Genomic DNA, 12,615 nt, shown 5'->3' with positions numbered 1-12,615 from the left:
GGGCCACGATGCCGCCCGGGGGCAATAAATGGCTCCTCGCCTCGCTCCTTCAGAACTCTCTCAATAAAAGCTCGTCAAAACACTTTGAAAGGGGCGCACGGAGGCACCCTGCAAAACTACCTAAAACCAGTCAAAACCTCTTTCCCTTGTGCATATATGTTACAGTGAGTTAAAAGTGAAAAAGGAGGGAAAGAAAAGGAATACCTCGCAGCGCCATCACAGCCAGGGCTCCAAAACAGGCGACTCCTTCCCTCCTGCCCAGGGAAAGGCTCCTCCGAACCACAGCAAGGGGCTTGCCCCGCAGCACCAGGGAGGGAGGCAGCTCCCCCGGTCCGAGGAGGATCCAGCTCCGGACCCGCCGAGACCACCCACGCGCCTTTGGCTTCTCACGCCCCGCCCCCTGCGCGCCAGACACGCCCCCTCCCCGCGAGAGGAGAGCCGGGAGGCAAATACTCTGGCCCGGAGTCCTTTGACACCAACCTTCCCCCATTCATAAACAAAAGACTTTCCCCTTTTTGACAAATACTCTCCCACCCAGTTTGCAGAGTGGTGACCCATCAGCAGCCCGTCCAGGAGTTCCTGGCTACTCGAGAAGTGTCTCTGAGGTCAGCCAGGGCCGAAACATGGCCGAACTACCTCTTCTCCACTCCGCATAATATCTGGGCCCGGCTTTCATTCATGAATCGTACCTTTTCATTCATAAAAGCCGAGGTGCGCGCCATAGGTGGAGCATTTCTCTCACGCTCCGGGCGGCTTACAAGAAAATGGGAGCGGCGTCTTTTTGCTTGCGTGCCTGCAGTACCAGCGGACGCTCCTGCAGGGGGAGCTGTTGCGCAAGTTGAAACGTCAAAATGTGATCTTTGGCAGAGGAGAGCTGCTAATAATGCTTTTATTGTCTTTGCTATGGTTTGAATTTTATTGTATCCTATGTAAAATAAACTTTCAATAGCAGTACTTACTTCAAAAGGGGGGGTTGTCTTGGCACCTTGGTAGCCATGTATGTGGAACCCCAGTTTCTGAGAAATTCTTACAACCTTACAAACACGTGTTGAGATATGTACATTTTCCTAATAGGAAGTTTGCTTAAAAGAGACGCCTGCCCTCAACACTCGAACCTGCCCTTTCAGAGGCATGGCCTCCCTTGCCCCCCCCCAAAGTACCCTCTGTTGGGGCCTTGCCTTCTTTAGGACACCCGGCTGCAGCGCCACAAAACCAGCTGGGGAAGGAATGTTTGTTTTTATGGCATGTCTTTTTGTGGCTTTATATTGTAAACCGTGAAGGACCATATAGAAATTTAATAAATAATAATAATAATGTCATCCAGAAGCCTCCCCTTCCATCTATGCTATTGCTGACCACCCCAGTCTCCCAACAGTGCGAGATTCCTGGGGTTCCAGGCTCTGTTCTCAGGATATAGGGTTTATTTGCACATAGAGACAACCTGAGCCTAAGATGGAGGGGCTCACAGCACCCCAGAAGGTCTTGCTTTTCCCATTGCCACAATCCTGGATTCTAGCAAGAATTCAGCATGGATCTGTCTCTAGTTGCTGCCTGCCCCCAGCCCATCTCACCCACACAGCTCTGGCCTTTGTCTTTCTCACCACCAGCCAGGTGGGGGGGGCACCCATTTGCCCCCTCACACAGAGAAACGTCCTTTGTTATAGTAATGGCAGTACTTAGGACCATTAACTCAGCAGCGAACTTGCCTGTCTCCTTCAACAATGGAGTCTTCCATTAGAATTTCACCCTTGCTGGACCCAGGAATCAGAAGGCACTCGGTTGTGATACAGACTGACACCACTACCCCACCGCCCAATAATATGGTTTAAAACAAACAGGAATAACCTTAAAAAACTTTCCAGTATCACCTTAGGGACCCCTGACCATTAGGTCCAGTCGTGGCCGACTCTGGGGTTGCGGCGCTCATCTCGCTTTACTGGCCAAGGGAGCTGGCGTACAGCTTCTGGGTCATGTGGCCAGCATGACTAAGCCGCTTCTGGCGAACCAGAGCAGCGCACAGAAAAGCCATTTACCTTCCCGCCGGAGCAGTACCTATTTATCTACTTGCACTTTGACGTGCTTTCGAACTGCTAGATTGGCAGGAGCAGGGACTGAGCAACAAGAGCTCACTCCGTCACGGGGATTCGAACCGCCGACCTTCTAGATCAGCAAGTCCTACGCTCTGTGGTTTAACCCACAGCGCCACCCACGTCCCCCCCTTTTTTACAAGAGAAGAAGAAGATACAACAGAAGAAGTTGTATCTGAAGAAGTGTGCATGCACACGAAAGCTTATACCCAGAACAAACTTAGTTGGTCTCTAAGGTGCTACTGGACAATTAAAAAAAAATTTTTTTTTACTGCGTCAGACTAACACGGCTACCTACCTGAATCAGAAATAACTTTGTGGCAGTAAAGGCTGTTTCACAGTGTAAGGGGCTCCCTTGGAAAGTGGTGGACTCTCCTTCCGTGGACATATTTCATCAGAGGCTGGGTAGCCATCAGCCAGGGATTATGTAAAAAATTTCCCAGCCAGATGGTCATCCAACCACTGCTTTAAAACCTCCAAGGAAGGAGAGTCCACCCCCTTCCGAGGGAGTCTCTTCCACTGTCAAACAGCTCTTACTGTCTTAATGTTTAAGTGGAATCTTCTTTCTTGTAGTTTGAATCCTCTTGGTCACCCTCCTCTGCAAGCCTTCCAGCTTGTCAACATCCTTCTTAAATTATGGTGCCCAGAACAGTTTTCCAGGTGTGGTCTGTCAAGGCAGAATAGAGCCGGACTATGACTTGGAAGAAAAGTGATGGCAAACCTAGACAGCATCTTAAAAAGCAAAAACATCACCTTGCCGACAAAGGTCCGTATAGTTAAAGCTATGGTTTTCCCAGTAGTGATGTATGGAAGTGAGAGCTGGACCATAAAGAAGGCCAATCGAAGAATGGATGCTTTTGAATTATGGTGCTGGAGGAGACTCTTGAGAGTTCCATGGACTGCAAGAAGATCAAACCTCTCCATTCTGAAGGAAATCAGCCCAGAGTGCTCACTGGAAGGACAGATCCTGAAGCTGAGGCTCCAAGACTTTGGCCACCTCATGAGAAGAGAAGACTCCCTGGAAAAGACCCTGATGTTGGGAAAGATGGAGGGCACAAGGAGAAGGGGACGACAGAGGAGCAGATGGTGGGGCAGTGTTCTCGAAGCTGCCAGCATGAGTTTGACCAAACTGCGGGAGGCAGTGGAAGACAGGAGTGCCTGGCATGCTCTAGTCCATGGGGTCATGAAGAGGTGGACACGACTGATTGACTAAACAACAACAATGACTTCCCCTGATCCAAACACAAGACTTCTGTTGATGCAGCCAAGAATAGCATTGGCCTTTTTTGCTGCTGCATCACACTGTGGACTCATGTTACGCTTGCGGGTTGCCAAGAATGTTTTCATTAATCAAGAAAGAAAGTTAAAGGCTTGAAGCTGATCAGATACCATTGTAGTTCCAAACGCAAACAATGCTGACTGGTGATCTGGCCAGGCGCCCTTGTGCTGCTGCATGTGCCCTCATCGGTCTCTGTTTAAGTTGCCAGCATCAGTCTGAGGCTGAGCCGTCAGAAGTCTCTGTGGTGGCAGCAATGGGAGAAATGCTGGGCAAGGCCCAAGTTTTGGCCACAATGACCTTGCTGGGAGATCACCAAGCCCCATATAGGACCACTTGATCACTTCAATCTGCAAAACTTGCGCAGTTACAACTCCCACATCATCCTTCTGCATTCGTAACAAACCAATATTTTACTGCAGCGGCAGCTACACTTTGAAACTCCCTATCAGGCAGGTGCTCTTTTCAGCTCCGGCCAACAACTTTAGAAAAGCCTAGCCGGATATCGAGATTGATGGGGTGTGTTCTAGTCTGCCTTTATTTTATCTCTGATTTTGATTTTTTAAAATGCATTAAATAGTTGTTGTGAACTGTCTTTACTGATAAATTTATTGTTTTATTCTTTTCTAACCGCTTTGAGCTTTCTTTCTTTTTTACAGTCAAGTGATGTATACATTTTAATGAAATAACTAAATAAATAGATAAATAAATAAGCGTGTTGACGTTTTCAGAGATTTAGAATTCCCTGTTTCAGCGAACCAGATGTGTGGCTGCTGGCTGCAAATACACAGCCATGTGGACAGTGTGTGTGTGTGTGTGTGTGTGTGTGTGTGTGAGAGAGAGAGAGAGAGAGAGAGAGAGAGAGAGAGAGAGAGAGAGAGAGAGGTCCCTCCCGCCATCTCCCCATATCTCTCTCTGGGGCCGAACATATTTTCATTGGGTGGTTGGGGCAACGCAGGGCTGGCTGCTCAGAGCCACTTTTCTTCCAGTCCACTTGGGGAGATGCGGAGGGCGAAGCAGGGAGACCTCCCGGCAGCAGGAGGGAGGCCGCCAGGCCGCGCCACGGAGCCGAGCTGAAGCCGCTCCGTCCGCGCGCAGCAGCCCCTTCTTCCCTTGCGCACAGAGCGAGCCAGGAGCGGGCCTTGGCATCCACGGCGTAACCTGAGCCCTCCGGGGCCGGCGCGCGCCGCAGGCAGCAGGTGAGTGATGCTGGACATGCACCTGGTGCCGGCTCCGGACTGAAGATTTGATGAAATGCCTCTATTATGATCCGGAGGTCCATGGAGGAGAGCGAGCGAGCGGGCGATACCTGATCCCCTCCACTCCCGGAGAGCCCGATTGCTGGAGCTTTTCCTAACCTCCACAGCCAGACGCCTCTCTCGAAAGGCAGCTTCAGGGGCAGGAGCCATGGGACGAGGGGGCCCAGGGCTCAGAGATGGGTAACAAGCAGACCATCTTCACTCCGGAGCAGCTGGACGCCTATCAGGTAAGAGCACCTGCGGACGCAGCGCGGGAGCTTCCATGCCTGCGCGCTCACCAGAGCTTTGCTAATGCCGGGCAGGAAGCGGGAGCGGCTGCTTTTTCAAGTCAACATGCAGACAAGCCACACGAGAGCGAATGCCATGTGTGAACGCAGCCCTGCGAGGAGTGTGTCCGTGCAGGAGCCCCTAAGCAGCAGCAGTAGATGGAGTCAAAGCAGCAACAACCTGCCTTTTCCTGGATCCAAAGAGCTTATTTTTTACGGCTAATGTCTGTACAGCACAGGGGTGGGGGTGGGGTAGGAGAGGATTTTTGCGAGAAGATCAGAAATCACTCCAGGGCGGGGGTCTCCAGCCTTCGCAGACTCCCCTCTGTGCCTGATTTCATATTTCTTTTCTGTTTCAGGATGCAACGTTCTTCACACGGAAAGAAATTCTCAGGTGAGATTATGCGTTTCGCTACAGAATCCAAATACCTGCGTCAGAATTATCCTTTGTTAAAAGCTCGGGCGGGGGGGGGGGGGAGGCGGCAGCAGCTGAAGCAGAGCGGCCTCTCCCCGTCTCTCCCCAGGCTGCCTTTCACAGATGCCCATTTGCGATGAAATGCGCCTGGCCCCGCTCGCCCTTCAGCTCCGCATTCTGGAAATCCCCTCTGCTGAACTGAGGGGGCTGGAGTGGCAGGATCAGTTTCAGGTCCCTGCAGCAGAGAAGCCTAAATCAGGGGGTTCCAAGGGGCCTTTTAAGACTCTCGCTCGACAAAACTGAGCCACTGGGCAATCCAGTGTGTGAGGCAGAAGAAGGCGCTAGAACTCCCTTGGGAGTCATAGTTTCCTTCTTAGTAAGTTTATTCAGTTTTGAACTTTGAGACTTCCAAATGAGAAAGCGGAAAGGAGCTGAGCACAAAACACTCGAAATACTTCCAAATAAACTCCAAACCATTTGGTTCTTGTGGCCTCTGTAGCTCCCCCAGCTGAGACTCTGCAGAGATAATGTGGTGGAGTGGTTAGAGTTTGAGCCCCGTGGGAGAAGCGAGTTCACATCCAGCTACCAGCCCCTCTCTCCCTGTCCATCTAGCCCACCTCACAGGGGTGTAATGAAGCTAGAATAGGAGAGCCATTTGCACAGCCTTGAGCACCCGGAAGGAAAAGGGGATATACGAATGCAGTGGATAAACAAAGTGCCCAGGAAGGGAGACCCAAGGGCCGCAGGCTGAGGGGTCTCAGAGCAAGGCAGGGGGAGCGTCCAGCCCAGGAGAAATGCGTCCCCTCCCCTCTGCCATTTGCTGTGTGACATGTAGCAAGGGACAAAGGCTGAGTGAAAGGGGCATTGATGAAACCTAAGTATGGGCATGTTTTCATGTCTGGAATGGAAGCCAAGACCATAATTGTATCATGAATAAGGCATTCATTATTGATAGGGAGCCCTTTTGAAACTTCTGCCTCTTTGTTCTCTGCCACTTTCTCTGATGACAGCCCATTGCCTAGTAAACAAAGGAAGCAAAAAGGAGGCAGAGGAGGAGGAGACCCCCCACTCCCACTCCCACTTTTTAGACTTCCCCTCTAGTGAGCGCTTTCTGCTGCAGTGCTCTGCATGCAAATCCAAGAGGAAATCCCACCGAGTTTAATGGCCTGCGCTTCTGAGCAGGCAGGGGCAAAGGATCACGCTGCCAGCTTAGTTAGGATTTATATCCTGACTTTTTTTTAATGTCTGTTTTGAGGCAACCAACAACAAAGTCGGAACAACAAAGCAGTAAGAAACCCAACATACCAAAAGCAAACACAAGAAGCACATCTAGACAAAACCTTTTAGGAAATGGAAACAGGTAAATGCCTTTTAAAACTGACTGAGCACAAAATCACTTAGGCCTCCTGTGCCAATGCACGCTTACTTGGAAGTAGGTCCTACTGCATCCAATGGCGTCTAGGGATCTGGACCTCAGTAAATGAGCCGAGGGTTGCAGGAGCATTCCCTGTTGTGAACTGGTGGGGTGGTGCAGGGAAGAAGTACCTGAATGTACAGAATTATCAGCAAAACACACACAGAGACAGCCACCCCCAAACAAACTCAACTGTGCCCCCTTCTCTTCCCTCGCACACAGACCTGTGTGAAGCCATCACATCCCTTCTGCGGTAGTCTGAGTCCCCATAACATTTTCATATTCTTAACATAGCCTTGATCGGTTCTTCCTCGCCCTTTTTTTTTATTTTTTGTGGGAGAAGGACACCCCCTGCCTGCTGCTTCCTCTAGGCAGCAGGTGAGAAGAAGACTTCTTGGGTTTGCTGACCTCTCCTTGCCTCCAGACATTTGACTGTAAATAACAGAGCAGCAAAGGAGGCCCCTTCAGAGCTGCTTGGCCAAACGCTCTCTTTCTTCTGCCTTGCTTGGTGGGAAGGCCAGAGATGTGAGCTGTCCTGATATTTGGACCAGTGCAAGTCATCTTGGATGATGCCTTGCATGTTGCTCAGTGACGATTGACTCCTGCCAGTCCAGCATGCTCGAGAGAAGCCACATCCTTCCTCCACGACCTGGTCCTGCATCCCACAGGTGAGAAAGACTCCTTTCCTTGCTTGCAGGTTGTTTGACAGGTACCGTGACCTGGCCCCTCAGCTGGTCCCGCTCGATTACACGAAGAAGCCCAACGTGAAGCTCCCCTACGAACTCATTGGCAGCATGCCTGAGCTGAAGGTACAGGAGGAAGCGGGCAGGGGCCCTGGGGTTCAGTTCCTGGCACCAGCCGTCTCACCTGCCCTCCAAGTGAGGCTGCCCCAGGGGGAATGGGGAGGAGGCCCTGAAGCCGGGCTGGTTTCCTTCTCACCCCATCTCCTTCCTCAGGACAACCCATTCCGGCAACGCATCGCTGAGGTCTTCTCCGAGGATGGGGAGGGCAACATGACCTTAGATGACTTCCTGGATATGTTCTCGGTGATGAGTGAAATGGCTCCTCGGGACCTCAAGGCTTATTACGCCTTCAAAATCTACGGTGAGGTCAGGGGAATATCTACTAGGAAAGTACGGTAATCATGCTAATCTCCTAATCCTAGAGGATCCCAGAAGCGACTTCAGTCTACATTGCTGAAAACAAGACCCAATTTGAGTTGCATTGATTTGAGTCATATTGATTACTATTTTTTTTGGTATTTATTTCAACAATCCCAAAGTTTGAGAGTCAGTGATCTGTCATGGAACAACCCCATTGAATGGGTTATCCAGTCCTCATTGCTGGTTGCAAAGGGCCCCCCATGACAATTCAAGCTTCAGGCCCTCCAAAATGTTGAGTGGCAGCTGCAGGGAAGGGGTCCTGGGAGCTGGGCATGGGCTCTTTGAAGAGGAGCATTGCCACACAACTTCACCAGCTGCCAGTCACTCCAGCAATGGGAAAGGGAGATTGGCGGCTCTTGGGGGCAGGAGAAGAGGCCAGAGGGGCAGCTGGACCAGCCAAGAGATCAAATGACAGGGGAAACTGCACCTCCTGAATTTCTGCCTGCCATGATCTATCAAAAGCATTTAAGGAAGCCCAAGAAGTTACTGGCAAGTGGGCAGTGGGAATCTCACTGAAAACAGAGGCTCCACACTGTGTGTGCATGTGTGGAAGTGGTTTGGGGTGCTCCACAAACACTGCAGCAGACTCTCCTGTGCAGCTGAGCCTAGGAAGCCCATTTCCAGAGGGCAGGTGCTTGAAGCAACATTGGGACCTCCACCCCAGCCCCCATAGGCAGGCCTCCCCCCACCCTGCCTCCCTGCCATGGCTCTGGCACTACTCTCCCTGCCAAAGCAGGGAGATGACCTTCTGAGGGGATCATGCATAAGTTCAGAGGCAGTGGAGCTTCTCTATCTGCAGATTTCAATGATGATGACTACATCTGCAAATCTGACCTGGAGAAGACGGTGAACAAGCTGACCCGCAAAGAGTTGACCCCAGAGGAGGTGTGCCTGGTGTGCAACAAGGTGATGGAGGAAGCCGACTTGGACAACGATGGCAAGCTGTCCCTGGAAGACTTCCAGCACATGATCGTTCGAGCGCCTGACTTTCTCAGGTAATGGAAACTGCCCGGCCGTGGCCTTCCTTCCCTCTCTGGGCTGTCGGGCTCAGGAACAAGGAGCTCTGGGGGGACTTTTCTCAGAGCAGAGGGTGCCAAGAAAGCCAAACGAGGTGAGAGTAGCCTGAGGTTGCCCTTGAGCATTCTTCCCATCCATTCCCATCCTGCCCATCTCATGCAGAGCGATGAAGCAGGAGCCTCGTGAGACGCCCTGGGCTTTTGCTCTCGGACACAGTCTGCTGAGCTCAGCCTGGGCATCCTTCTCTCCCCAGGACAGATTCACGCAGCCCGTCATCGCCCAGCCTGCCCTGGCTGTGCTGCCAAGCGTCTCAGCCAGGAGAGGCACATTTTCCCCTAAGCTAGTTGGAGTCTCTCTCAGCCACGAGGAGGCCTGGAGTTCAGCTTCCACCTGCTGTTGTTGGCATGTTAAACTCCCCATCTTTGCTGATGTCCTTTTCTGACTGTGGGTCACCAATGCTGAAGGGTTCTTGTTGTTTTTCAACAGCACTTTTCATATCAGAATCTGACCCAAACTCCAGAGACCCACCGAGAGCCAGAAACCCTCTTGCTGCTGCTGCTGCTGCTTCTTCCGGAGCTGGATGAGAGGATGAGGCCTGGAGCTCCCTCCCCAGGGCTCCTGCTGGGGGGCTGGGGTGCAGCAGACCTTCCTTTTGCCTCTTGCTTAACACACGGTGGGGTCTCTTTCCAACCTGATATAACAACGCAGCCGGGTTTCTGTTTTTCCCCCAATCTGACATACAGAAAGGCAGCCAGCCTTGAATTAAAATTCCAAGAAAAAAGCACACCAAGAACTCAGGCCAATATAAGTTTCAGTAGTGGGAGTGGTCCCTCCTCGCAAATCAATAGTCAGTTTTAACAAAAACTAATCCATTCAAAAGTATGTATTCCGACAAGGATTACAAACTCAAACAGAGATTGCAAACTCAATCTCATAAGGATATGTATAACACAATAATTCGTTACAGAATTAGAGATAAGAGTTTATGAATAGAGATAAGTTACAGATAGGTAGCCGTGTTGGTCTGCCATAGTCAAAACAAAAAAATTCCTTCCAGTAGCACCTTAAAGACCAACTAAGTTAGCACGAAAGCTCATACCAAGAACTAACTTAGTTGGTCTTTAAGGTGCTACTGGAAGGAATTTTTTTGTTTTGAGTAGAGATAAGTTCATGTTAGTCCATAGTCAGGTTTGACGTGAAGGTCTGAGTTTCAATCACTGAGCAGAAGTCAGAGGTCAATTATGGATCAGAAACCAGGACAGGGCCCTGTTTCGATGTATTCACCTTCATCAGCTAATTTTTAAAGGGTCGTGCAAGTCTGAAGAATTTGTATAAATATATCCTGTTATTTTCTACATTTCTCAGAGATAACGTGTGGGTAGATCAGCGTGTATCTTGAGCTTTTCTGTGCGTTTTTCTTGGTAAATTGAATTAAAATTCAACACTAAGGACATTGGAAGAACCCTGTTGCTGGGTCAGAACACCCCCTGTCTGGTGTGTGGCTTTCCTTGTGGCTGGACAGAGCCTACAAGGAGACCAGAGCTCCACAGCCCACTCCCACCGGTGACCCTGAGCAACTGGTATTCAGGGGCAAAATACATCTGATGCACACAACCTCCAAGTGTCCCTGTTTTCCAGGGACAGTCCCAGAATTACAGAAGCCACTCCAGTTTCTAATTTGATCCTGGAATGTCCTGCTTTTCCTTTATCTTCCCCTCCACGTCACAGAGAAAAACGAAACGTGGTTGAGAGATCAGACTGTGCCCCCCTCCTGTCCTTTTTGGAAACAGAAGCCTTTGTGCTGTGTGTGTGTGTGTGTGTGTGTGTGTGTGTGAAGGTGCAAAAACAGAGTGCTACCGAAAATAAAATACTTGCAACAAACGAAGGAAACGTTGAAGCTGGCCTACCAAGCCCTTCCTATAATCAACTTCCCTTTCATATTCCTGTTCAGTAGAATTGGGTGAGTCCAGCAGCTGTGTGTTTTTCAAGCAAGGACCTTCTGGCCTGGTTGGCTGCCTCAGCTGTCAAGAGGAGATGGTCAAGGGAGAGCCCATTGAGGGCATTTGGTCCACTAACAGCCCCAGCCAATGTAGCAACTCCAGCCTGGCCTACCTCACAGGGCAATTTTGAGTGAGGAGACAAACTGGTCTCTAAATGCAAGAAACAAATATACACCGCTATTAAAATGTGCTCAGTGGAAAGAGATTTTGTCTGCAACTACGAAGATATCAGATGATATTATGATTAGCAGCAATAGTGTTAATAATTTAAAAAATAAATTCATCACCTGCCCTTAATCACCAGCAGGCGCCAGTGCAGATGACAATGATCCAAAACTCAGTATTAAAAGCAGCTGCTTAGAGTGTGGTGCTGATAATGCCAAGGTTGCAGGTTTGATCCCATATGGGACAGCTGCCTATTCCTGCACTGCAGAGGGTTGGACTAGATGATCCTCAGGGTCCCTTCCGACTCTACAGCTCTAGGATTCTATGAAATTACAAGCCAGAGGTCCTGAAAATGCGCATCTCAGGTGTCAGGGGCCAGGGCAGAGAGGACCGTGACCAAGTTCCCTCTGTCCAGAAGGGGCCAGAGCTGGGAACAAGCTCTCCTAGCCACTTGGACCTCTAGTGTCAAACGTGGATCCAGGCCTTTCCCCAAGCTATGATCCTGCTCCTTACAGGGAAGAGCAGCCCCACCCAGAACAGGCTGCCTTCCCACCCCCTGGACTCAAGAACTTGGAGCCCATCACAAGACTGTCAAGATCCAGCTGCCATTCACTGGTCCACATCTGGCCACCGGACCCCTTGCTGGCCGGCTGCAAGCCTAGAAACCTGCATCCTGAACCATCGCCAGGGTCATGTCAGAAATGAAGCTTAATTAATGGGTGAATCTGCACCCACTTTTACAGCAGAGATCAGTGGCCAGAGTTACATAAAAGCCAAGAGGAGTGGAATGAGGTGTGTGGAGGGAGGGCAAACAGCCGTGGATTCCCTGCCAGCCACAAGATGCCAACCTTCCACTTATCTGTATAAGGGGGGTTAGTGAACAAAAATTAAAAATCTTGGGGATGAATGTTGGAAGAAATGATTGCAGCATAGAACTGGGGGATAGGAGCGGAAATAAGGATAAATCTTCAAACAGTGATGGGGTTAGGAAGGGGAGGCATATGGGGGTGCCAAGGATCATCTAGTCCAACCCCCTGCAATGCACATATTGCAGTTGTGTATCTCTTCTGTTTCAGTGTATCTGAAGAAGTTTGCATGCACACGAAAGCTCATACCAAGAACTAACTTAGTTGGTCTTTAAGGTGCTACTGGAAGGAGTTTTTTTATTTTGTTTTGACTATGGCAGACCAACACGGCTACCTATCTGTATTTGCCTAGATAATTGCACCCCACTTTTCAAGGCACGAAGTGGCTCATCGTACAACAACAGCAGGATTTTAAAGCACCAAAAACCCAAAGAAAACGGGAAGAATAAACAGGCAAACGAACAAAGGAGAAACAGCACAGGGAATCCCCAGTAAATAACTGATAACTGCTGCGAAATCAACAGGAGAGTCTCCTCTGGCTGTCAGCAGAGTGGAAGGAAAGAGAGTGGGGGTCTCAGCGAGCCTTTGGAGCAGCCAGGGGGTCCCTGAGGGGGGCGTGCTGGCGCAGAGAAAGCCCCCTTGCACGTGGCCACAGATGGGACCTCCTCAGCCTCTGTGATGACAATG

General features: G+C 50.3%; 2 protein-coding genes across 2 annotated transcripts in view; one reads left to right on the top strand and one right to left on the bottom strand.

The window, feature by feature from the left end:
* Positions 1-12,615, bottom strand: part of LOC310827696 (uncharacterized protein) — a 751,453-nt gene that overhangs the window by 245,353 nt on the left and 493,485 nt on the right. The window lies entirely within an intron of this gene.
* Positions 4,155-12,065, top strand: CIB3 (calcium and integrin binding family member 3). Its single transcript, XM_083704377.1, has 7 exons — positions 4,155-4,849; positions 5,248-5,282; positions 7,415-7,526; positions 7,674-7,821; positions 8,680-8,875; positions 9,384-9,878; positions 10,037-12,065. Exons 1-6 carry the CDS (start codon positions 4,799-4,801, stop codon positions 9,403-9,405), a joined length of 564 nt encoding a protein of 187 aa, XP_083560503.1. The 5' UTR covers positions 4,155-4,798; the 3' UTR covers positions 9,406-9,878; positions 10,037-12,065.

Source organism: Podarcis gaigeae (genome assembly GCF_964106915.1).
Source record: "Podarcis gaigeae genome assembly, chromosome: 12".
Taxonomy (NCBI): domain Eukaryota; kingdom Metazoa; phylum Chordata; class Lepidosauria; order Squamata; family Lacertidae; genus Podarcis; species Podarcis gaigeae.
This window is presented reverse-complemented; position numbering and strand designations above follow the sequence as displayed.

Coding starts and splice junctions, on each gene's coding strand:
- CIB3 (XM_083704377.1), top strand. CDS start 4,799: ATGGGTAACAAGCAGACCATCTTCACTCCGGAGCAGCTGGACGCCTAT. Junction 7,822..8,679: donor TTACGCCTTCAAAATCTACG/GTGAGGTCAGGG, acceptor CTCTATCTGCAG/ATTTCAATGATGATGACTAC. Junction 8,876..9,383: donor CGAGCGCCTGACTTTCTCAG/GTAATGGAAACT, acceptor GTTTTTCAACAG/CACTTTTCATATCAGAATCT.